Source organism: Zonotrichia leucophrys, chromosome 1 (genome assembly GCF_028769735.1).
Source record: "Zonotrichia leucophrys gambelii isolate GWCS_2022_RI chromosome 1, RI_Zleu_2.0, whole genome shotgun sequence".
Lineage (NCBI taxonomy): Eukaryota > Metazoa > Chordata > Aves > Passeriformes > Passerellidae > Zonotrichia > Zonotrichia leucophrys.
Window position 1 is genome coordinate 95,295,000 of NC_088169.1, and position 24,996 is coordinate 95,319,995.

The 24,996-nt window shown below is 53.6% G+C and overlaps 2 protein-coding genes across 7 annotated transcripts; one reads left to right on the plus strand and one right to left on the minus strand.

Annotated features, from left to right (window-relative positions):
* Positions 1-659: 659 nt before the first annotated feature.
* On the minus strand, positions 660-13,893 carry PIANP (PILR alpha associated neural protein). 6 transcript variants are annotated; one of them, XM_064723513.1, is made up of 7 exons: positions 13,859-13,893; positions 12,809-12,970; positions 6,523-6,591; positions 5,782-6,383; positions 5,555-5,636; positions 5,094-5,321; positions 660-4,944 (listed from the first exon to the last, which is right to left on the minus strand). In XM_064723513.1, exons 3-7 carry the CDS (start codon positions 6,537-6,539, stop codon positions 4,923-4,925), a joined length of 951 nt encoding a protein of 316 aa, XP_064579583.1. In that variant the 5' UTR covers positions 6,540-6,591; positions 12,809-12,970; positions 13,859-13,893; the 3' UTR covers positions 660-4,922. The 6 variants fall into 6 exon arrangements, with proteins under 6 accessions (XP_064579583.1, XP_064579575.1, XP_064579592.1 ...); XM_064723505.1 differs by lacking the exon at positions 13,859-13,893 and adding an exon at positions 13,286-13,492; XM_064723522.1 differs by lacking the exon at positions 13,859-13,893 and having other exon boundaries at positions 5,782-6,380; positions 12,809-13,117.
* Positions 13,894-21,262: 7,369 nt separating this feature from the next.
* COPS7A (COP9 signalosome subunit 7A) lies at positions 21,263-24,528 on the plus strand. Its single transcript, XM_064723551.1, has 8 exons — positions 21,263-21,496; positions 21,600-21,675; positions 22,173-22,261; positions 22,336-22,538; positions 23,005-23,110; positions 23,460-23,611; positions 23,726-23,791; positions 23,933-24,528. The coding sequence occupies exons 1-7, from the start codon at positions 21,335-21,337 to the stop codon at positions 23,763-23,765; spliced, it is 828 nt and encodes a 275-aa protein (XP_064579621.1). The 5' UTR covers positions 21,263-21,334; the 3' UTR covers positions 23,766-23,791; positions 23,933-24,528.
* Positions 24,529-24,996: the final 468 nt, after the last annotated feature.

A 24,996-nucleotide genomic window follows, 5' to 3' on the forward strand; every position in this document is an offset into this window, starting at 1 on the left:
GGCTGGGAACCATCCCCATCCCCAGCATGCATCCAGCCATTGCCAGGGAGCACCCTTGGAGCGGCCATCAAGGCTGGTGTGCCCCAGCCCCGACTGCCGCTGGAGGTGGAGGAGTTGCAGGAGACAAGGATGCTTAATTACAGAGCAGCCCTGGAAACCAGCAGCAGCAGCAGCAGCAGCACTGTGGCCAGGAGGGGAGGCAGCAGGGCTGTAAATAGAAATTGCGGAGGCAGCCGCGGGGAACAGTGAGGGAGGCTGGTGCGCCTGCAGGGCTGCGTGTCCCTCCCTCCCTTCCCCTGGGCTGCTGTCACCCCGCCCGGACACCCCGGCACCCAGCGGGACCCGCAGCCCCAGGCCGTGCCTGGGAGGCAGCAGCTCCACAGGCGGGACAGCTGCTTCGGTGGGAGTGAAGGAGGGCTCCTCCTCCACCAGGCACACCTCCCATGGAAATGCCTGACATTGGCCAAAGGGCCCCTTCAGTGGGCAGAGAGACCGAGGGAAGATAGACACGGCGCCAAATTGCCCCCTCTACTCCCAAGAAGAGAATGTGGGATGCCAGCAGTGTGAGCCCCCATCCCGATGGCATCTGCCCAGGGTGCACCTCTCATCCCGCCCTGGCTTTTCCAGTGTGGCACCTTCCACAGATGCAAGAGGTCTGCTTTCAATATTTTGCAAAGTTTTATTTAAAAATGTTGAAACTAACATCCCACAAGATTTGAATATTTCACCACAAGGAGAAGAGAAATCCTACAAAAATATATATCACAGCGCACAAGGGCAGGGGAGGGGAAGAGCGAGACTGAGCAGAGGAGCAGGAGGAGGCTGGAGGGGAGGATGGGAGCCGGGACAGAACGAGACCGAGTGGCAAAGGGACAACAAGAGAGGAGCAGGGAAAGTGAAACAGTAGGAAGGGAGAGAGAACCAGAAGGGAGACCATGATACAGGACAAGAATGGGAAGAGGAAAACAGTGGGAGAGGGAAAACAACAGGAAAAGAGGAGTAGAGAGCCAGCAGTTGGTGAAGGGAGGGGACCTCTCTCTATGGTCCTGCCAGGGTAGGGCCAGGACTACAGTGGGACATTAGCAGGGATGCAGGTGGGGAGCTGGAGTTTGACCCAGGACTTTTGTGCTGCAGGTCTCAGCTCTAAGGCTGTGCCACAGATGTGGTTTGTCAGAGTGAAAAACAAAACAGTTTAATTCAGAACAGTCTCAAGGTGGTCCTGTTTGAGAACTTGTAGGGAATGAACAAACCACTCCTTTCCAAGCATTTCTCTTCATCAGGAAGTGGAGTGGGAAATGAAGGGACCAGATTTGCAAGGGCACTTGGGTGCCATTGAGGAAGAGGTAGATAGCCCTCTCTGAATTTTGGGATGCTTGGCTGGATGTTAGCCCCTGGAATGTGGACTGGAGGAGAGGTGTGGATACACACACCAGAGGTCTGCTCCCCTGCCTACCAACTGCAACCAGCCAGATGGGAAAGCCCAAGCAGGATTTGGCCTTGTGTTCATACCACTCTCTTGGGTAAAGAGAAGGAGACTCCAGCTGCTGCTTCAAATCACGAACTTCCCTCCCTTCCCCTGTGCCCACAGAGAGACCACCCTTGTGGTAAAAAACCCAGGGCTCTGCAGGAGCTCAGCAGAGACACAGTCACTTCATCTCACTTGGCCCACCTGGATGTTCCCTTTCAACAGCATAGAAATGTTGGGCAGAATTAGCTCAAGACTATGAACACTTCCAGTTGGTTTCCCTGCATGCTTTTCTCTCTAATGGAAAGAAAAAACTTTCTGTTTCTAATGGAAAGAAAAAACAATCCTTCTCCTCCATTCATGTAGAAGACAGGGAAACCTGATGGGCTGTGACTAAGAAGGTGCTGTCCTCTGCCCTGACTTGGTACTATCAACCCATCCATGTGAACATCCTACAAAATATTACCCTGGGCCAGGGTAAAGACCTCAGGCATGCTCTGGCTCCAGTCCCTGTAGGGGAAGATGGTTTATAAGGCTCCAGTCATGGGGAAAACAGATCCAGTGAGATTATTTATTAACTGGAAGAAGTTTATGTGTCCACATGTGTTCTGAGTGTTTTGTTCCAGGGACAAAGCATAGCAATGAATGCTTGGGCAGAACAATGAAGTTGTTTCCCTGTATCTAACCTGTTTTGGGTGAGAAATTGAATGACTATCATAAAAATGTATTTGGCTAGGAAAATTGTTCTTAGAAAAGATGTTCATTATACCCAAGCCTCTGTTGTTGTAAGAGTTTTCTCTACACAGCTTCACCAGTTTTCCCCTTACCACAGTATCCATGAAAGGTTTCTCTCCCTGGAGTTACTTTTACCAAAACCAGAGACATGTAAAAGGGGGAGGAAAAAAACCCCAAACCACCAAAATCTGATTTGTTTGCAGAATTTACAAAAACTTTCTCAGGAGAGCTCAGGGCTTCCCCACATCAAGTGTTGGAAAATGTTTTCACTATGCCTCCTGTGGTCCCCTGCCACTTTCTTACAAACCTTCTCTCCATGCAGCATGTGGAAAGTCCAAGGACAGCCATTGAAGTGGAAGAGTCTAGATTCTGGCCTTGTTTCAACAAATGCTGTTGATCAAAGAACAATCTAATTAATCTGGTCTGGAAAATTACTTCAACTAGTTGAAGGTATTGCAAATTGCCAGCAATCAGCAGCGCAGCCTCCTGCAGATGTCCTTCCCCAGCAGGGACGTGCCAGGGAGAGGGGGAACAGCAATGAATGGGGCAGCGAGCAGGAACTGCCACTGGTCCTTCCATGTCCATCTGCAGCTTAAATGTCCACCCAAGCCTTGCCTGGATCCTGAATAAGAACAGGCTCAGTAACAGATCGATCTAGGGTAAAGCACTAATATCCCCTGCTGTAAGCACAGAATCAGTCTGTGCTTAGACTAGAGATCTCCAGAGTCCTTTTCCACCTACATCTTTCAGCCACTCTGTGCTTTTAATAAGCCAGTAATTTTATTTGACCTGTCATTTTCTCCAAATCTCTACTGTTTTTGGGAAGCTTATTGTAATTTACACTCTGATTTAAATGCCCTTCACAGTGAGTCAGATGGGACCCGAGAACACCTAATGGTTCAGCTGGGTAAACGGGCAGAACCAGGCCTCTTATGAAATTCCCTGTGCTTTGTCCTATAAAGAACAGGCTTTTTATGCAGAGATAAAGGATGAAAGGCTGCTTCCCTCTCTCCAAGATCACTTTTGTCAGAGACCTTGTATAGTGCATTAGGGCTTTCAAATTGTGGGTGATTTTCCTGCCTCTGGCCACATCAGTCCAGCAGCTAAAGGTGTTTGTACACTATAGGGCAGCCTTATCTAAATGTGCATCTTTTCACCTCAGTGGTTGTCAGTGTGGGGTTTTGATTGATTTAAAGTTGTCCGTAAAAGCTAAGAGGAACTATTGTCATTAAGCTGAAATTTGCCATTTCGCACATCCTCAAAGTGACACCCAGGGGTCCATGCCTGGAAGAGGTGGAGATGCATGGATCTTGCTCACACAGGTAAGTGACAGTGTGGCTGCCAGCCCCACAGAACACCACAGCCCTGAAGGAAATGTGCAGGCAACAATTTGGACAGGTGACTTGTGCCATTGCTTTCAGTTTTTAACCAGCTGGGGGACTGAATGAAGCTTCATCTGGGAGCCCAGATACCCCTCTCTCTTGTCCTTGGTGAGCACTGCCTTGTGGGTTTCCAGTCACCTTGCACTCCAGGAGAGACCTAGCAGCAGTACATGGCAACCCTTGCAGTGCTCCCAAGATCAGCTCTAAACTGCTCTCCGTCATCCCAGGTGCAGAGTCCCGGCTGCTGCCTTGTTGCCTGTGCCAGGGGTATCTGAAAGCAAATCTCTTCCTGAGCCCAGCAAAACTCAAGTTCCTCATGCCCAGCAATGTCTGCATTCCACGCTTTAGCTGTGCGCAGGACACTTGCTAAGAAACACGGTGAGCAGAGGGCTTCACCTCGGATTTTCTGGAAAGCATCATCACAGACTGGTGTTATTCAGAAAAATCTTGCTGAAGGAGGCTGAAGGGGTGCAGAGGGACAGCAAGGAGGCTTTCAAAGATCAAAACATTTGGAAAGCTAAAGGAATCATTTCCAACTTTAACTGGCAAGAGAAGTGGCATGGGGGTGGGAACTGAGGGGAAAAACTGCGGACAGAGAGAGGAAGAAAGATACAAGCTGAAGAGAAAAAACCCAAAGGAGTGTTAGGCAGAGAGAAACTGGAAAGATGTGATTATCTTCCATCTAAGGGGAAGATAATGTTTCCTTCAAGGAAATGGGTTGTTGAGAGGGCCCAGGTGCTCTGTGAGCCTCTTCTGCCCAAGCTTCACCCACCCTTGGGACTCTCAGGAGGGCCAAGGTCTCAGGAACAGACGAAGTCGCCACCATCCGAGACACCTGGCGGGCAATCCTGCAGCCACTGAACTCCAGACATTCACTGCAAAGCACACGACACGGGAAGGGACACACGGAGGGTGAGGGCCCACGGGGACAGGGGTACGCCTTTCCACCTTGCCTACCCCCGATGTCAGGCATGCACTGGTGAGAGAGTCATGGAGATCCAAGTGTGTCTGTGCACGTATGCTAGAAGAGGGGCTGGGGAGGTCAGGATTTCACACCACCACCAGCTGTCTTCCCTCCCACCATTCTGCCCTCTCGTCACCCTGTCCTGCATGGGCAGGGCGGGTCCCCAGCCTTCCCCCAGCAGGAGGCAAAGGAGGCCCAGCTCGTCCATTTTTCCAGGCACATCCCGGTGGGGTTAGTTAATAAAGGTGATGGTGGTGGTGGTGGGCCGTGGCACAAGGAGGTTGCTTTTTTTCCTGGGGCAGCAGAGGCGGGGAGAGTCCGCGCTCGCCAGCGGTGACAGAGGGTGGGGGAGCCAGCTCAGCCTCTCCCAGGAGCGTCACAGGTTCACCAGTGGGATTCTGGGGGAAAGAGGGAATTGGGAATTAATGAGCACTTAAACTGCCCCAACCCCGCCTCCCGCTAGCCAACGTCACCTTTGCCCTGCCTCAGTGTGCCTGTCCCCCTGTCCCCTGCCAACCCCTCCTGCCCCAGCTCACTGGCCACTCACCGGTTGAGCTGGAATGCTGCATTCTTCCCGTGGCCACCCAGTTTCTCTGCACCCTCCTGGCCCTGCCTGGACTCCTCCGCCTCAGGGGTGGGGGTCAGGGGGTCGCCGTAGGGCCCCAGGATGCTGACGGTGGTGGGGGAGAGGTCTGTGAGGGGCTGCTGGCTCTCCTGCTGCCTCCCGCTGCTCTGCTGCCCCGAGTGACGCCGGCGCTTCTGATTTCGGTCCCAGCTTTGGAGAGAACAAGGGGTGAGGTAAAGAGACAAGCCCCAGCCCTTGATGAGAGGTTTGTGGGATGGACCCCTCTACACTCAGCATTAGAGCCCAGCATGGCCGAGTGCCAAACCTTGCAAGGGATTGCAGCACCAGATCTGCACCCCTGGGACAAATGGGTCCCAAGCCCACACAGTCTTCATGTGGACACCAGGCCAGTGAGAGCCTCCATTGGCCCAAACCCCACTCACCAGAACTTGAATATGATTCCAGTGGCAACCAGGACAATGATTATGGAGATGGTGATGGTGACGTACAGCTGGGGGTCCACACCTGCGAGACAGAGGAGTGGGGCTTGTGATGGCCGCTCCCTCGGGTCCCCAGGGAGCAGCAGGGCAAGGGAGGTCCGTGATGAGTTCTGCAGAAGGAGCTGCTCCTGCAGGGGACTGGGAGTGAAAGCAGCGGAGTGCAGATTTACCTTCCCCGCGGGGCCCGAACAGGAAGGGCCGCAGCGTGGCCGGGGTCTCGCGCAGGTTGAGCCCCGCGTTGTGCAGGAGCGAGTGGGAGTTGGGCTGCGCCGTTGCCATCCCGTGTGGCGAGACGAAGGTGTATCCCAGCGGCGGGAAGCCCGGGTTGGCTGAGTTTGTGTCCCCTCCGTCCTCATCCGACACCGTGGGGCCCCACACGATGGCCCAGGGGTACTGGGAGGAGGGCATGCCGTCCTCGAAGCCCGAGGGCGTGGCGGGCCGGGCGCCCGAGGCCTGGCGCCTCAGCCGCACCACGTGCCGCAGCTCCGCTCCCCGCGCGGGCATGGCCCGCTGGCGCGGCACGGCCGAGCGGGAATCCGAGCGGGAATCCGAGCCGGAATCCGAGCGGGAATCCCGCTCCGGCTGTGAGGTCCTTTCCCAGATGCAAATGGACCGTGGGGCCGAGGGGCTGCGGCGGGTGCAAAGAGGCCGAGGGGCTGCGGGGCCCCGAGAGCGGAGAGACCATGTGCCGGGAGGAGGGACGGCCAAGACGACGAGGAGGAGATGCCACAGCTGCAGGGAGTGGATGCGGGAGAGGAGCGGAGGCATCCTGCTGCGGGGCGGGGGGAAGAAAAAGAGAGCCTGATCTAAACGTTCCTCCTTTGAAAGGCCAAGCAGCCGGGAGCAGCCCACCACCCACACTCCTGTTTTCTTCCCGCCTCACCTGCCAGTGTGGGAAGCTGTGAACCTACCAGGCACTGGGCTCCATCTCAGATGCAACAGTGTCTTTGCTCAGTCAGGATCTTGTCTCATCTTCTTCACTGGGAACCAAAAGGGAGGGCTGTCAGTGTCCCCCCACGCAGTGGTGACGGCTCTGGCCTTGCAGGCAGTGTGTGCCCCCCCAGGTGAGCTCCCGGCTGGCAGGATAAGGGGAGTCCACGCACACACACGTGCACCATCTCCTGCTCCCGTGCCCCCCATGCACGGAGGTGCATGGTCCCCATCCCCATGCCAGGACCCCCAGATACACACGCCTTAGCAGATGCTCCCAAAAGCAGGGAGCGATCTCCGGAGCACACGTGCCCAGGCACATGCGCAGCTTCCCCGGGGACTCTCCTGTCTTAGGGCCGAGAGGGGGATTCAGCATCTTTGTTTGCTTATCGCTGGAACAAGTTGGAATCTTAATTCCTGTGTTTATTTATAGTGTGGAGTGTGTAATCCATTTATTAAAAAAGAGCCTCTTCATTGTGTGCCAGAGCGAGGGAGCGAGAGGGGAAGCATGAGAGTGGTAAACCAAGACGACTGAGAAAGAGTGAATCAGCGAGAAAAAGTCCAGCCTCACTAAAGAATTTAAGAGAAAAAATATGCCTATCAAATATTTAGTATTTACTTTCCTCTTAGCTAACATGAAATTACCTTCCCACACTCCGTGTCTTAATGTCCTCTGCGCTGTCCCATCCCTCCCTTTCTCCCCTATTCCTCCCTTTTGTCTCCCGCCTCCCACGGCTGAGCAACACAAGCACGGAGCGAGGTCAGGTCCTTTCTGCCCTGGATGCTCGGCACCCTCCGGCATCAGCCCGGTGTCGGCACTGCTGCCCTTGCTGCTGCCCCCCTTCCCTCGGCCGGGCACAGCGCCTTGCCGGCCCTTCCCGGTGAGCTCTTGTGTGCCTGACCCCGCATCCTCCTGCAACCGCACGCACAGGACGAAAAAAAAAAATCCTGCGAGATGTTCAACCTGCTCCTTCATCGTGAAAAGGAGAGCATGAATGCCGACAGCCCACGGTCATGCCCTCCTGTGGCTGCCGGGATGGAGAAACAGGCATGCTGGGCTGAGGGAGTCAATGCAGAGGCCAACGCTGCCCCTCCAGCCCTGAGCCAGCTGTGCTGCACCTCCCGGCTTCCAAGGGGTTACTGCCATCTGCCCGGCTCACCCCATGCCCTGACCAAAAACTGCAGCCCCTCCTGCGTGGGAGGCTTCCTCTTCCTAAGGGAAGAACCCAGGGCTTGCTGTGATGTACACCTGAGAAGAGGGGCCGGGAGGAAGGGCACCCAAGACTAAGTAGCTGTCTAGCTCCTGCTGCATTAACCGGGGATATTTTTAGTTTCCTTCTGTTAAATATTTAAACAAAGTTCACAGAAAAAAAAAAGAATTGTTGGCTAATGTGCCCTGCCCCTCCCTCCGGGGCAAGATCAGTCTCTGGAGGGATCCTGAGATGAAGATGAGGAGAAAAGAGCAGCTATTCTCAGCATTTCTTTGTTCTTTGCTCCTGAACCTCTAAGCCTTGGAGGGGACTCAGTATTAAGATGCAGCTCTGCAGAGAGGCAGCAGAATGGAGCAAGTTTCTTCTGAACCCAGATACTGGCGAGATCTTGGCCATCTGGATTATGATCACGATGCCGTGGAAGATCATGTCTGGCAACAGAAATCCATGACAGAATTTATTTTGGACTTTGAAAGGGAAGGAATTCCAAGCATGGAGGACCTCCTTGTGTGAATCCCCAGGCTGGAGGGCACACGAGTTGCAGGAGAGGTTTGAAGATGGCAGGGAGTGCCTGGGGCCATGCCTGGCACTCACCACGGGACAGCAGTTCCCTGGGATGAAGAGCCTGCTCTGCTTGTGGCACAGCTCAAGTCTCGGGGGGCAGGGGGCTGTTTAGCATCGGGAAGCAGGAGATGTGGGGCTGGACAGTGCCAGCAGGGGGGACCCTCTCCAGGAGCAGGCAGACCTCAGTGCCAGTCCACAGGGAAGTGTGGCACAGTAGTGGTGCATGTGTAAGCTCTAGCACTCCTCCTAACAGATGGCTCTGCCCTCAGAAATGTGCCTGGGGGTAGGAATGCTGGGGTTACTTGATCTCTCCCTGCTGGGAGATCCCATAATGGAGACATCGTTGGGAGATCTCATAATGGAGACATCTTGTTCTTCTAAGCTGAGATTGTGAGCTCCAGCAATGACACCCAGTCTATGGTGTGTTGAATTCCAGGGTTGAAAACTTGGGAATAAGATACCCAACAGAGCCAGATCCTGGATGGCTACAGAATGAACTGAGGAGGGGTGAGCCCCAGCACTGACCGCCCCATGTGCAAGGAGGGGGCAGTCCAGAGGTGCAAGCCTCAGACTGGAGACACTGCTGTGCATGGGTTCTGCTGCCTAGAGTGATGAGCTGGTGATTCCCGATGTCCCCACCCCAGAGGTGGCTCCAGATGAGTGCAGGGATGATGCATAGTTGGTTGGTCTCTGTCCACACATTCTGGTTTGTTAATGAGATCGTGGCCAAAGACTGTGTCCTGCACTGGCACACCCTGGACTGATTGTGGAGGAGCTGGGAGCAGGACAGAGGTGTCTCCCATGGTATGGAGGGTGTGGCAGCAAAGGAATGTTTCAGGTGAAAATACCAGGCAGTGCAGGCTGATTCCAGCATGCTTGGAGCGTTTATGTTTGAAATGGAGCATGGATGTCCCTGTGGATTATTGACTAAAAGGCAGACGAAGCATGTCTGGGGCATTCTGTGGTCAGCCATGGCAGCAGGATTGTGTCCTGGGCACTAACCCTGCTGTGTTGGAGGGCCAGAGTAACACATGCCCTTCCTTCAGCTCTGCATGCAGCTCCCTGTGTGGATCCTGAATAAACTGGTAGGCCTTCAGAGCAGAGGAGGGGATGCCAATGCTCTCACTACCTGGGAGTATAAATCCCACCTTATACGATTCTAGGTAAGCCTTTGTGTGCCAGAGCAGAGAGATTGAATTTCTGCACCAGTACCTCATGGCAAGGCCCTTGCTTTCATATGTGTTTCCCAGGTCTAATGTCAACAAAACTGGACAGGGCTACTCCCAGAGTCTGAACAGGAAACCTCTATACTTTCACTCTAGGTACAGAGCCCTCATCTCAGCGTTCCGGTCCTGTGATGCACAGATGACAGAGTGTGAATGACAAAGCTATTTCCCCGGGGCACTTCATTGAGCTCAGTTTGTGAATCCTGGTGCTTGAAAGCAGTGAGTAAGAATTACACTGTTCTTTGCTGCTGCATATGGACCCCACCATCACTCCAGACTGGGGCTAATCTGCTAGGAGCTGCTCTCATGCATTTGCAGGATGGAAGCATGAATCCTGCTGCTGTTCCCCACACCCATCTGTGCTTCCTCCCTCTTTGTAGGTCTCCTGCAGCATGGACCAGCCGCTGCTGGGACATGAGAGAGCAGATTTCAGGAGCCATGCCCCAAAGCATACGCAGCAGTTCACTAAGGGGGACTGGGAATTTACATCCTACCTAATGGCTAGGAGCAGAGCCTGCTGCACTCCTGCTCAGAGCAGGGAGCTCTGAATAAACCCTGAATGTGACACCCTGGGCTCTGGAGTTCAGATACTGCTGTGCCTCAGGAAAGCCCTAGGATTCGCTTACTCTTTCTCCATGTTCAGGATTCTCATATGCCATAGATAAATCCTATCCAAATAAAAAAGGCATCACAGGAATAAAAGAACCAAGGTGCCAGCCGTGTGCTGTAGCTCCCTCGCATCAAGTGCAATCTGTAACCTTCTGTTACAAAATGCTGAAGTTTGACAAATTCAAATGAGGAACAATACTATTAATAAAGAGGGTCACACACCAGCACAATTCACCTAGGCAGGTGGTGTGTTCCCTACTGCCTGCAGCCTTTGCCTGGCTCTATTCCTAAAAGAGATGCTACAGTTCAATCAGAAGTTATGGGCTTGGCGCAGGAAATTAAATTGGTGAAATTCTCTGGCCTGTGCTCTGCTGTAGGTCAGTCTCGATGATCAAAATGGTCCCTCTGGCCTTAAAATCTGAGAATCTCACAGCTTTCTCGATGCCTGGCCGAGATCAGCTCTGACTGGAGAGCAGTTGGATGAAGCCAAGCGCACACAAGCCGCGTTAGTGAGGAGCGGGTAGAGGCTCTTTCCATCCGGGGATGGGAAAAGAGTTGCACCCGATTCTGTCTGGCTCAGCTGGCAGATGATGATCTATCTGTATTTTTGTAACATCTAGAGCTTGACTGCTGTGATACTGTGCCTCTAGGAATGAAGCTGTCTGCTCTCAGAGCGCTCCAGCTAGTTCAGAATGCAGCAGTCTGTTTGCTTGGCGACTCGAGCTGCCGGGAATGCATCACCGTGCCCCTCCGCACCCCACATCGCCTCGCCTTCGAGCACAGAGTCCGGTTCAAGGTCTCCAAACCAGCATTCAAAGCCCAGCATGGGACAGGCCCCAGCGACCTAAGCAATCAATCACCTCTCCTTATGCAGCGATGACCTCACATGACAGATATATTCCACTGGAACAATGAAATTGCCAACCAGTTTGGGGAGAGGGGGAAGGGATTGAAGAAGGGTAAAGAGGCTCATGACCCTGAAAAATGGAACATTCACAAGAGCTGGGCCAAGATTATGAAACTTACTGCTGGCTGAATAACGCTCACCATTAGCAACCCCGCAGCACCGAGAGCTTCATGCAAATCCTTGCTTCGCCCAGCTCCCCCACTGCAACAATTCCACTCGAAATAGTGATGAAAAAATCAAAACAAACCTGAGGAGGACCCAGCCCTCCTTACAGAGAAGGAATGCTCGCTTGGCTGTCATTTTTTAATCTCTCAGCCAGCACTAAGGGCTGTGGTGACAGCTACTGATAGGAGTCTGTGATCTGGGACCACGGAACCTAGCAGCTCTCTCCAAGCGCCGAGCAGAGCGAGTTCAGGCACTGGCAGCGAGACCCCCCCACACTGCGTGATGCCCTGGGCACACCACACCTGTATTTTCCTCAGGGGCCATGAACACCCCGGAGTTCATGGTCCAAGAGGCAGAGATGCAGTCATTGCTGGTCTGGCAGCAGGAAGCAGGAACCCCGGTGTTGCTGGAAAGTGGTTATGGATATGCCCTGCTGGATTTGGCTGGGTGGGGACAGGGAAAGGGAGGAATCCCAGAGCAGATGACCCAAGGGGAAAATTCTGCTGCACTCGAAGGAGTTTTGGCAGCTGGGACTGTGAATTCGAATGCTGGGGTGGAGATGCCAAGCCCATCCAGGGAAAGAGTTGCTGCTAAGCGTGGGGCTGGGGGCAGCACCTCCCAGAGCTGGCTGAATTTGGGGGCTGGCAGCTGGAATGCAGTGGCTCCCGTCAGGCTGATGTCTGAGGCTGAGAGGGCTGGTGGCAGCACCCAGGAGGATCCAGCAGGATCCCAGAGGGGCTGACACTGCTCGCCCTGAGTCAGTGCAGGTCCTGCAGCGCTCAGTGACTTGCTGATAGGAATTCCCGTGCCAGGCTGCCTGGGTGAGCTCTTACGGGCTGGGAATGGCGATCCTAGGCTGGGGCAGAAGGCAGGGCTGGAAGGGTGATGCTGCATTTGGATGTTTTCATAGCGAGGGAATGGGCGTGTGAAGCCCATCAATGGTCCTCCGAGCTCAAGTCTCCCTGCATTTGGGAACTGTGAGTGTGGCCCCATTCCAAGCAGCACTCTAGGATGCCGGTCCCCTGCCATCTAGTGCCTGCCTGCAATACATGTCATGAGTCTGACAATCTTCTGCCTCCCAGTTTCCTACTGTTCCCGGGCATCCAAGTGCTCCAAGTGCTGAGTCTCCACATCTGAATTGCTCTCTCTTGCATGGTGCACCCTTGGCCAGGCAGGAGGTGGGATTGACCCCTCTGTTTCCTTTCTCCAGCTGCGCCAATTTGGCTGAAGTCGCCTTCCTCAGCGCAGGCTCCAGTGCTCCAGCACAACAGGTCTGTGATGGAGCCCGGAGCTGGAGGGTAAGAGACAGCGATCCCTCGGCTGTGCCCCCTCCCTCCCGGCGCCTCAGGCATCCCCTGCCCCCGACTAAAAGAGGAGGAAAAGGAGGGGGGGAGGAAGGAGACAGCCGGCTGGAGGGAGACAGAGCACCTAGATCGGGAAAGGGGAAAGAAAAAGGGGGAGAAAGGACACAGGGAAGGAGACGGGGAGAGATGACTTGGAGACGGGCATGCAGCCCCCCTCCCCCCGGCCCTGCAGCCCCGTCCCCACTCTGTCCCCCAAGCCCGGGCCGAGAGGATGAACTTACCTTGCGGGGAGACGAGCGGGGCGCAGCCGGGGCGGCGGAGCACAGGGCTGGGGGAGCACAGCTGCTGCTGCCCGTGCTTCTCATGGCCAGGACGAAGGAAGGAGAGGAGGAGGAGGAGGAGGAAGAGGAGGAGGAGGAAGGTTTGCTGAGGCTGAGCCTTGGCTGAGGGAGAGGGAGCGAGAGATGCCTTGAAATAAACAGCTGCCGAGGACTGGTCCAGCCCCTCTTTCTCTCTCTCTCCGTCTCTGTGTCTCTCGCTCGCTGCCTCCCGTTAACCCCATGGCTGCTGGCACGGGCGCGCCCGGCACCGTGGCCCCGCTGCGGCCCGCGGGGGGCGCCGGGGCGGCGGGGCAGGGCACGGCCGGGCGGGGGCAGCGCGTCCCGCCGGCCCGGAGCCCCCTGCCCCGGCGGCCACAGCTCCTCCCGCTCCCTGCCCGCCCGCCGCGCTCCCGCAGCCCCGCTCCCGGCCCGCCGGACCTGCCCCCCGCCGCCTCCCGCCGCTGCCCGCCCGGCCCGGCCCGGCCCGGCCCGGCCCGGCTCGGCTCCGCTCGGCTCCGCTCCCCCGGCTCGTCGGTTATTTCGGGATCTTCACAGGAAGCGATTAGGTTGCCATGGAGAGAGGTGTCTCCAAGGGACCCGTCGATCCAGCTCGCTCCGGCGAATGCCACCCCCGGACCGGTCCGTCCTTGGGGGCGGAGGCCCCCCGGGATCCCCCTCCCCCGGGCCGCCCCCCGGGGCTCGTCCCCGCCGCCCCTCGCCTTTCCGCCCCGCAGCAGTGCCCGCGGGGACATGCCGCCCCTCGGTCCCGCCCCCCGTCCCCCGTCCCCGCATCCATCATCCCCGGGCTCGGGGCCCCGTGGCCGCCGCGGTGCCGGGCGGGGGGCGGCGGACGGACTGACGGACGGGCGGCCCCGGCGAGGCGCACCCCCGGCGGGGCAGGCGGCGGGGCTCGGTCGAGCCTCACGGGCAGAGCCCCTGGGAGACAAGGGTGAGGTAGGAGCGATGGGGAAGCGGGGGGGAGGAGGGGGATCCTTCTAAAGTGTGTTTTACCCGCTGAGGGATCACCCGGCTCTTTTGAGCGCGTCCCCAAGCGCGTTTCTGCCAGGGATCGATGGGATGCGTCTGGAAATGGTAGGGATGTGACAGCAAAATTAAAGAAAGGAGCTGATGTGCCTTTGAGGGGCCGAGCGTTTCACAGGGAACATCTCCCTCCACCATCAAGAACCAAACAGAAAGCACAGACCAAATCAGAAGGGAGCAGCTGAGCAACCAACGGGCGAGAGAAGAAAGTCAATGACAGAGAGACAGTTTCCACTCCAGGGCCTGAAATATGAGGAAGCAAGACAGTAATTTCCTCAGATCCTCAAAAACAATCAAACTTTTCATCATAAAGCGATGAGGAAAGACTGTGACTGACCCTGGGAGAAAAAAAATACGAGAAAGAAATAATAGAGACAGCACTGAGCTGTGAAGCAACCTGCCACTGCATGAGGGATGGAAGCAGGTGACAAATGGACACAAAGTACCAAGCCTGAGCACGGCAGGATGGCCAGAACAGGTTGTGCCAAGTTTGGACACATATCTGAAGGGTTTGAGTCTGTTCTTCACTGGGCTTCCTGAGAGCTCCTGTGCCAATGAACCAGGCTGCTCCGAGCTTCCCCATGCCAGGATATTTGTGTCCTGTGTGTGAATTTGTGAGCATGTTCAGGAAAGTCAACAGGTGTTTCCCATGTTTGGGAGTGATGCCGGTGTGTGTTTGGAGGACCAGCACGGGGATGGGGCTGTGTTAAGGCTTGTTGTCACCAGGAAGTTGTGGTGTGGGAGGAGGGCAGCGGTGTCACAGACGAGGTTTGTGTCAGATGCCACAGCCCTGTGTGTCACCAGGCTGCACACGCCAAACGCCTGCCTTCTGTCCCTTTCATGTACATGGGGCTTCCTGTCAGAGATTATCCAGGCTCCCGTCACACTCCAGCCTTCTCATTCCAGCTCTCCCAGGACTTGTACAAATCATCTGCACAAACCTTGCTCAGTGATCCCTCACTGTCTCATCCCGAGAAACCCCCTGTGCAGACATGGTGGAGCAGCACAAGTCAGCGCTCAGCTTGTCTCGCTCTCTGTGCTTCTCCCTCCTTCCTCACCTGGAAGAAGCAGAAGGTAGAAAGCTCTGGAAGGGGCTACATCAGGCACACAGGCTCTCTCTGACCTTTTCAAATCCTGACGAATGTGTTTAGTATAATTGGGAAGCACAAAACAGAAGAGAAATTTCAACCAGGGAAAGGTCAGCTAAAGGGTGAAAATCCAAATGACGCAAACACTGAAAATCCCCCTGAAGAGTAAAACTACAGAAGGCAGAAAAAGGAGTCAGAAATATAAGAGAGGACAAAGAGCAGGATTTTTTTAGGGACCAAGGAAACCTTGGTAGATGTGGTGGGGGGAGTCAGGAAAGCTGTTGAGATGATGGGAACAGAGAGCTCAAGGGCTGATGTCACTTGTACCTCATTCTCACGTGATATAAATGGAATGGCTCGTTTGGTTTCCTTTTCAAAGGAAAGCTAATGTAAAATTACATGGAAATTTGAGGGGAGAGATGGAATCAGGTGTTACTGGCAGTTATTTCTGTCTGGCAGTGATCATGTACAGATCATTTACACCCAGGAGTCCTGAGCCCAGGCAGGCCACTGCTGCTGGCTTTACTGTTGTTTCTTAAGGGAAGAGAGACCCGTGTTGTTGCCTTGCTACCTGCAGAATCCTGTCTGTCTGTCTGTCTGTTAGTTGCCATGGATTTGACAAAATGACCGGATTCTAGAAGGTAAATAAGCTCCAACAAATTGTATGAAAACCAGCAGCCTGACAGAGGAAGGAGATGCTTCCAATGCCTGTGCTGGAACAGAGCCTGTAGCCATGCTGCTGGGCAAAGCCCCACAGGTCAGACCAGCCCGTCCAGCAGGCCAAAAGAATTAAGCAGAAAATGTTGGGAAAGCTGTGTCATTTTAGAGATGTAACAAAGAGCTCTGAGCTATGTAAAAAAGCTACGTAATGTTAGAGAGTGGTGGGGGAGCCCAGTCATGTAGACCGTAGAAGAAATTGCCCCTCACAGATGTGGCAAGCCGTGGGAGGGGTGCCATCAAGAGACCCCAGCTGAAGGTATGGTAGTGGAAAGTACAGAACATACAGGAAAAAAGTCCACAGGGAACCCAGTTTCCTCTGCCCTACTGCTCACCAAACAAGGGGTTAATAAGCTTTGGAATATCAGAGACATCCCAGAAGACTGGAAGAGAACTGTGCCCTGTGAATATTTGTAAAGAGCAAACAGAAGACCTGAAAAATTCTCGGCAAAGCAACAAAGAGCTGATATGAGATTCTCCAGTTAATGCCAATCAGCCTGGTTTGGAGGAAACTAATCTTGCTGCATAGACTTGTTTTGTTCGTGTCAGTCTTTGATGTGACTACAGGTTTGTTTGGGAAAGGTGATGGCTCAGATCTATCCAGGCTTCTGGAAGTGTTAATTTCCCAAAGCATGCTGATAAGAAAAAAAAGCGTTATGCAACATTAACAGAGCAGGAGGTTAAGTGAGCTGGTTAACTCCATTTAACGCCCTGTAAACACAAAGGAGGTCATCCCTGGAAGCCCACCATTGAGTGGCAGTGTTTCTCATGTGGATGCCCAGGAATGAGTCCCGGGTCAGGTATGACTCACCATTTTATTCAGTGCTTGGTGAGCAGATATAGTTCATTCTGACACAATTTACTGAGGGCACAAATATTGTTAGAGTGGTAAAAATAATGAGGATAGGACCAGGACAGAGTGACCTGCCCCTTTCAGTAAGGTGGCCATTCTCATAAAACTTGTTATAAGGACTGTTGAGAGCAAATTGTACAGCCACAAACAGGAAAAAAAATGCCCACGTCTACCGGGAATAACTTCCAGTCCTGAAAAGAGGTGCTCTGAAAAATATGTGGGGATTGTAACAGGCAGAAAGCTGAACACAGAATCAGTGGTTCAGGCTGCAGGAATGAGTCTGAAGTGATTCCTGTCTCTGTAAGGACAGAAGTGAGGATGGCAGCGAGGAGACGATTAAACCTCTCTCTGTGTATGAGTAAGACAGTTTTCATGCTGGAAAACTGTTCAGTGCTTTATGCTCCATATTTTAAAAATAACTTTGAATCAAAGGTGATCTGAAGGCTGGAGATCTCAGTAATTTAAAGAGGTCAACCTGTTTAATATATCAAAAAGCAGAACGAGACATGACTTGCTTGCAGTATCACTCCTTTCCTGGAGAAAAGTCTACCAAATATTCTGGCAGAGAATAACAAGAGCCAGTCACCGGAGAGTGATTAATCACAGAAACAAACTACCTAGTGAAGTGCAGGATCCTCTCTCTTCTGGAGTCTTTGAATCACAACCTGAGGCCTGTCTGGAAGACAGTTCCTGGTCTGCAGAATCCTGAGGGCTGTGAGAGCAGATCAGAGGAAGAATTATCATGCAGCTACCCTCAAGCAGCTGATACTGGGCTGATTTCAAGTGTAAGCCCTGTGTGCATTAGCCCAGTACAAAATAAAGGGTTAAAAGCCTTCTGTATCATGTTGGTATCCAAGAGAGTCATGCCAGCCTCCCTTGTCCTTACAGTGTTTTTGTCTCAGAGTCCGTGTTACACACAGTTGTGAAAAATCGTCTCATGAGATGTGACTCTGCTATGTTTGGAGAGGGACTGGTGAAAAAAAACGTCTTCAGGGTTTTGACAAGTTATTTGGATTCTGTGGTGGTGAAGAAAGGAAGAACCCAGAATGAGCCCATACCGCTCTACAGCTTTAAAGTGGGACAGGGAGCAGAGAGGAAAGAAAGTGGATCTGTAGCACAAAGAGAATGGAGGTTTCTTTCTGTAGAGATCAGAGCGAGATCAGAAGAGAGGGATGATGCTAGGGGGTGGTTACAGCTAGGATCAGAAATCCCAAACATTCCGAAATAACAACACAGAACGTCTCCATGTCACAAGATTTATCTTAAAATTATGAAATGTCGTACAGACTTGCTTTCATCTGCACTCTTCGCCTCCTACTTTCGGCTCTTTTGGTTACATGAAAATCACATTTCACAGTTTCCCTGTGACCATAAAGATAGGTGTTTGCTTTGTGAGGAAAGCAAAAGCACAGAAGTTACTGCCTCTAGGAGGCTGGGATTTAATTTCAACACCCAGGACTCCAATCTAGGGATGAGGCCAAAGTTTTACTAAGTTGTGGAGATGTTACCCATGACTTTTGCACTCGTGAAGACGATGACCTCCTCATTTGGGGAGCGCGGGATCTGAGTCACTGAAAGGACCTTTTGGTCTTTGCCCTTGATGCAGGATAAAAAAGGAGCAGACAAAAACATGGGGACCCAGCACACAGACCATAGGAATTGGGGCCAAAGTGGAGGAGGAGACAGAGAGCATCATGTAAGCTAGGATGCTCAGGCTGCCAGGCTTTATCTAACTAATAATGAAAGGCAGCAAGCGTGTCAGAGAGTGTGAGAGAAACAGATCAATAGAGAGATAAAACTGAGATGGAAGGAGCCGGCAAGGGGGTGGGGAAGAGAGTAATAAAACACTACAAATCAGCAGGGTTACGTTTGAAGCTGATTTGAATGCACCCTGCACTGGTGTAAGTGAAGACAGCAGGTGTGAGGCTACGGTGAATCAGGCCTAAATACAGAAACAGGGAGGGAAAAGCAGAGAGGAGATGGTGCCCTTGTCAATATTGCCCTGCAACCTGCCTTCACAGCTCTCAGCCAACATTACCTGCCTGCCTCTCCCTTCATCCTGCTGCATGGAGAAGCCAAAGTTTGCTGGCTCTGAGAATACAGATAGACCTTCCTGCTTCCCTGGGTCATTGTGATCTTCCTGAAGAAATGCCTGGTGGGTAAAATGTGTCTTGGTCCCATTTTACCTGACTGGAGCCTAGGAAATGCTCCTTTCTGCTTCGTTCATTGAGGACCCAGGGTAGCTTCCAACAATGCCCAGAGCCACTGGGTGTGAGGCCCTTTCCTGGGAGAGCTCACTGACCGTGCCCATGCTCAGTTACCAGTGGAAGATGATCAGAGAAGTTTCTTTGCTCAGCTTCAGATTTTTGAGGCAAAGGAGACCGTGACATCTCAAAGCTAAAATGGTCAGATAAATGAGAATGGTTCACATAAATGAAAATGTGCCCTACAACAGCAGGACTGAGGGGTTTTGGGTGCTCTCCCCTCGCAGGGCACATCTTTGCTTTTCTGGCCCAGCACTCAGACCTGTTTTCCTCCTTGTGCCTGGAATTCCTTTTAAGGGATGTCCAGCTAATCTTCGTGGCACGATCATTAATGTTACAAGTTCAGTTTTTCACACTGACCATGGCTGTCCTCACTGTTCCCTCCTTCTGTCAGTGGCCTCAGTGAGGAGACCAAACACTAAAGGAGCTTAGGGACTGAAGAGAGTGACCCTGAGCTGTACAAATGAGCTTGGGAGACAACGATCCAACTCCCCAAGGCAGCCAGGGGTTATGTTTCCTAGCTCTGAAATTGTGTTTGGAGCAGAACTGTGCCCCAAAGGAGCCTTCTCCGTGACTCAGCCACAGCAGCTGTGTGACAAGAAGTAGAGTCAAAGCAGGAGATGAGAGTTGTTGATACTGGCAAGTACAACCTTAACAAACGTAGACTTTACCCAGATGAAGACTTCAAGATGTTACACTTATTTCAAGATGTTGCACTTACAGAAGTCTGGCAAAGCACAAGTCAACTGCCTTTAATATGTGCTAAACTGATCCAGCTGAAGCCCAAATCTCTTGCTGGCAATCATGTGCTGGAGTGCAAACTTGCCCTGATGGCTCTATGATTTTAACATCCTAAAACCATGCTGCCTGCATAGACTGTATCAGATTCCCATCAATTTGTTGCCTCTTTTTATTTCATGGAAAATCTGTGGGTTTCTGAAGGAGCCAGCCATGAGGAAATTGGCGATGCACTGGAAACTCTTGGCCAAACAGCTTAATATTGCTTATTGAAATGCACACTGCCTGCTCTCCTCCCAGTCCCCTCACCACTCACCTCTGCCCACTGTGTGATTTATACAAGATGAGAAGAGCTCTGAAGGTGTGGGTGTTTTTTTCCCCAAATGACCCCCAGTTTCTGTTCTCTCTCACCTGGCATAGGGAAGCGTGCCCTCAGCAATGACCGCATTGCTGTAACTCATACACCCACCAAGAGGTACTTAAGGTGCACTAGAAACATTTCTATCCTTGTGGAGCGTTTAAACTATCGTTTTATGGCCATACCCTGCCTGCATCAGGGATGCATTTCTTGACAAGTGCGATGGTTAATGATTCAGCAGATAGTAAAGTCATTTTTTTGTAAAAATTAATGCAGTAGAGGAGGGGAGGCATGCAGGGATTTAAGAAATGCACGGCTTAAATACATAAGTACAGTGCTTTGCAACATAAGATTTTTTACATTTACATATCCCCAAAATAGTGAGATCTTAATGGTGTGAAAGCAAAAACGAGAGCGATGTGTGGGCACACACAAGGTATTCCATGCACCTCTTTTAATTCTGGCATGGTGCTTATAGAATAGATCATTGAGATGTGAAAAACACCATGCCATATAGTAGTGCATCTGTTTTCTCACCAGCTATTTCAACATTAATCATAGAATCACAGAATGGTTTGGGTTGGAAGGGACCTTAAAAATCATCTTGTTCCACCACCCCTGCTGGAGGCAGGGAGCTGTGCTATTAGACCACGCTGCTCAGAGTGCCATCAATCCTGGCCTCAAACATTTCCAGGTGTAGGGATGAAGAGCAGATATTCACCAGACTGGCAAGACCCATAAATACGTGGATGTTCATCTGGCATTGATTGCCTTGCTGGGACACCTCTCACTGTGGCTGAGCAGCTTGGGGAGTTTCGACAGAGGATGGATGGGTCGTGAAAAATAAGAGAGCAGTGAGCACACAACAGCTGCTGGTGAGCAGGGCAGGGCATGAGAACAGCGCAGAAAGGAGCTGAGGGCTGGCTGGTGCCTGGGACCAGCAGGGCCAAAAGGCTGGGGACCAGCGGGTGGCGGCGGAGGCTGCGCCGCAGGCAGACCGCAGCCTGTGCTGGCCCGGGGACATGAACGCTGCCATGGCAGGGTGACAAGGGCGGCTGGGAGTGGCCGGGAATGGCCCGGGCTGACCGGGGATAGCCGGGAATGGCCCGGGGATGCGGCCGAGGGACGAGGCGGCCGCGGGACGGACGAGGCGCTGCGCGGCCGGCAGCGCTCAGCCCCGCCAGCGGGGGGCGCCCTGGCGGCGGGACTGCGCCGCCGCGCGGCGCCCGGCCCGGCCAATGGGGAAGCGGCGGGGGCGGGACAAGTCGCCGGCTCCACCAATGGGCGGCGGGTGCGCGTCACACGCGGAAGCGGCCGCCGTGCGCCGGCGGTGTGGGGCGGGTGCGCGGGGCCGGCCGGGAGCGGCCGGGCCGGGGCTGCGGGGGGCGAGCGAGCGGCCGGGCCGGGCGGGGCGGGCCGGGCCCCGCCATGGCGGCCGAGGGCAAAGTGACGGGGCAGAGCCAGGAGCAGTTCCTGCTGCTGGCCAAGGCGGCCCGCGGCGCCGCTCTCGCCAGCCTGATCCACCAGGTGCTGGAGGCCCCGGGCATCTACGTGTTCGGGGAGCTGCTGGACATGCCCGCCGTCCGCGAGGTGAGAGCCGCCCGCCCCGCGGCCCCGCCGGGCCCTGCCCGGCCCGGCCCGGCCCGGCCCTGCCCGCGGCCCGGCGGCGCCGCCTGACCCTGTGTCCCCGCAGCTGGCCGACAGCGAGTTCTCCCCCGTGTTCCGCCTCCTCACCATCTTCGCCTACGGCACCTACGCGGATTACCTGGGTGAGGCCGGGCCCGAGCCCCCCGGCCCGGGGTGCGGATCCGCGGGGCGGGAAACGCGCGGGGACCCGGGGCGCAGGGGCCCCACCGTGCAGCCAGGGCTGAGCCTCCGGCCCGACACACGCCGGTTGTGCTCTGGGCCCCAGAGTGGCGGGTGCCTGGCGGAGATTGACGCTGCCATTTGCCACCTGCCAAAGAGCATCCTGACAGAGGCGTTTCTGAGGGGCCGGGGAGACACTTGGATATCCATTGGGATGTGCAGACTCGCATAAATAACCATGGGACAGCTAGAAATGCTGAGTTGAGGGTGGCAGGAAGAAAGGCTGCCCAGAAAAGGTCTTTTGAGCTGAGAATTGATGGGGATGGCTTGGCAAGACGATGCACCACTCGGGGGATTGGTGTGCAGACGGCTTAAGAGACGGGTGTGGTACAGGTGCTTCTGTGCAGAACTGGGGAACGAGGCATAAATTCTAATATCCCCTTCTTTCCCCTGATGACAGCTGAAGCAGCAAACCTCCCTCCCTTGACAGAGGCCCAGAAGAACAAACTGAGGCACCTGTCAGTCGTCACTCTGGCTGCCAAGATCAAGGTAGTGGCCCTGTTTTTCCTGAGCTCTCCTCCTACTGGGATTGTCTGGTGCTAGTTACCATCGTGTTTCCACAGTGCATCCCCTACTCGGTGCTGCTGGAGCAGTTGCAGCTGAAGAACGTGCGGCAGCTGGAGGACCTGGTGATTGAGGCTGTGTATGCAGATGTGCTGCGAGGGAGCTTGGATCAACGGAACCAGCGCCTGGAGGTGGATTACAGCATTGGGAGGGACATCCGGAGGGAGGAGCTTAGCACCATCACCCGCACATTGCAGGAGTGGTGAGGAGGAAGCCCCCAGTACTAACACCCCAAAAAGATTGCAGGAGTGACCGCTGGCTTCCCTGGATCCTTTGTGTGTTGCTGAGGGTGGGTGGTGTTGGGAGGTGACCTACTCGATCCCCATTCCCATACTCCAATGGAAAGTAATTTTCCAAAAGTAATTCCCCTGTTTGTGTCTGAGGGATGATGGGGATGCAGCAGCCTTGGCACAGTGCTGGCAGCTGGCAGGAGGCTTCATGAGTGTTTATCTGTAGTTCTTAACCCAGCATGGCTTTGTTACGTGTCCCCCTCCCAGATAATAATGTAATTCCCTGCGGTATTACATCAGACTCCTGCCCCTGTATCTTCCCTGCCTGGCATAGCTGTCACTTCCCAGTTATTTTGGAGTTGAAATCTGCTGTCTGTCACGTTTGTCTCTGTGCTGTGCCAATTCCCTGGCCTGTTCAGTGGTGTGTCTCCTCTCCAGGTGCCAGGGCTGCGAGGTTGTGCTCTCGGGCATCGAGGAGCAGGTCAGCAGGGCCAACCAGCACAAGGAGCAGCAGCTGGCCCTGAAGCAGCAGATCGAGAGCGAGGTGAGTGCCTGCAGCAGGGAGCAGCCAAAGGCCCTGCCTTTAAACAGCTAGAGCCACTATGCTGTGGTTGTTACAGTCTTGCTGGAGTGAGGCATTGCCTTCTCCCCAGGCCAGACCCCCCAGGGACTTGTGCCTGAAGAGGAGTCCTAAATCAGCTTAATACTCCTCTGCAGTGCAGGGGCCTGGACAGATGTTGGCTCTTTTGCTTGATGGCAGCTTGCAGCTCTTAGCTCCAGGGCTGCCTTTAGAAAGAAATTTAAAAAAATTCAGAGGGCAACTGAAAAAATCCATAGCCAAAAAATCTCCAGCTTTGGGAAACCCATTGGCTCTGTCTTTGCTGCTGTTGCAGGTGGCAAACCTGAAGAAGACCATTAAAGTGACAACAGCAGCCGCTGCAGCAGCCACGTCCCAGGACCCAGAGCAGCACCTCACGGAGCTCCGGGAGCCGGCCCCTGGCACCAACCAGCGCCAGGCGAGCAAGAAAACCTCCAAGGCCAAGGGGTGAGCAGTGGGTGGGGGAACACCAGTGCACTTTCCTCTGTGCACCAAGGAAGGGAGTGAGATATGAACCACTTTGAACTGTAATTTTTCGTTTTTTTCCCCCTGTGTCCACAGGCTCCGGGGCAGCACGAAGATTTGGTCTAAATCAAACTAGCTGGATCTCCCTTCACAACTGGGAGGGTGAGAGGAAGAGATTTGGGGGATGGAGGGGTAGCAGGGGTCCCAAGTGTGATGCTTCTGAGCTCTTCTCTGAGTCTCATCTTGCCAGCTAACTCTCCTGCACGTTTGTTCTCTTTTCTTTCTCCTTCACCGACCTTGCAGGCAGCGTCTCCCTCCTTTTCATCGCAGCATTTCACACTCTGAGCTTCAGGTTGTACGCCTTGCTGTTTCCCCAACCGCCCAAGCCCCCGTCGCCACGGCCACGTGTTTCTCTCTTTCTCTCTCCCTGTCTTTTGACAGGCCAATTTCAGGAGCCACAAGGTGTGACAGTCACCTTGGCACCCCCAGGGCATCACAAAAGCTTGGAAAGAGGGTGCTGGTGCACAGCAGTCGTTCTGGCTCCATGTGACCCCCTGGGATACTTTGCTCCAGGACACAGTCTTTGATTGTTTAATCTTTGTTTTGCTAGGTGGGAGGGTAGTTTTTGAAGGGATTCTTTTAAAAAATATATAAATATATTATAAATATATATAAAACAATAAAAATATAGATCTATGGACATATCTATATAAACCTGCGCTCCTGTGGGTGGCACCTCTTTGCCTTGTACACCAGTTCTGGAGGTTCCAAAATAAGCTGTGACATTAAGAGCCTTTGTCCCATTTTGGGGTGGAATATCCTCTCAAAGGTTCCCTTCTCAAAGGTAGTATCTCTATTGGGATGAGAGTCCATAAAACAGAAATGAATGATAAATCTTATTTAAAGTGTTCCTTGTGTGGTTGATTTTCCTCTAGACTCTCCAAAAGGTGATTTTCAGGTAGTGTCAGAGGAGGGTGCAGAGACTGAAGAAAAAGTCCTTATTTGTGTCAATACTGTGTGTCTTGTGATCCTGGACAGAATGGAAAGTGATGTGGGGACTTGCCTGACAGGTGGAGGTAACAGAGTCAATGCCCACATGTGTGAGTTCTCACAGGATGGATGCTGCACAAGCTGTTCTCGGGTGGTGGTGATGTCTGGTTGGAAAAAAAAAATCCAAATCAGTGAAAGTGACTCCTGTGAGATGCCCAGGAAAAAAACTAACTCAGATTCTTCAAAGGATGCCTCCTCGGGGCTGGCTTGGAGCCGAGTCAGACGGGTGTCAGTGTCACACTACCTCTCCATGACATGTAGCTGATGTAAATGTAAATTGACACCGTGACTCCCACCCCCGCTTGGTTCTGCGCCTT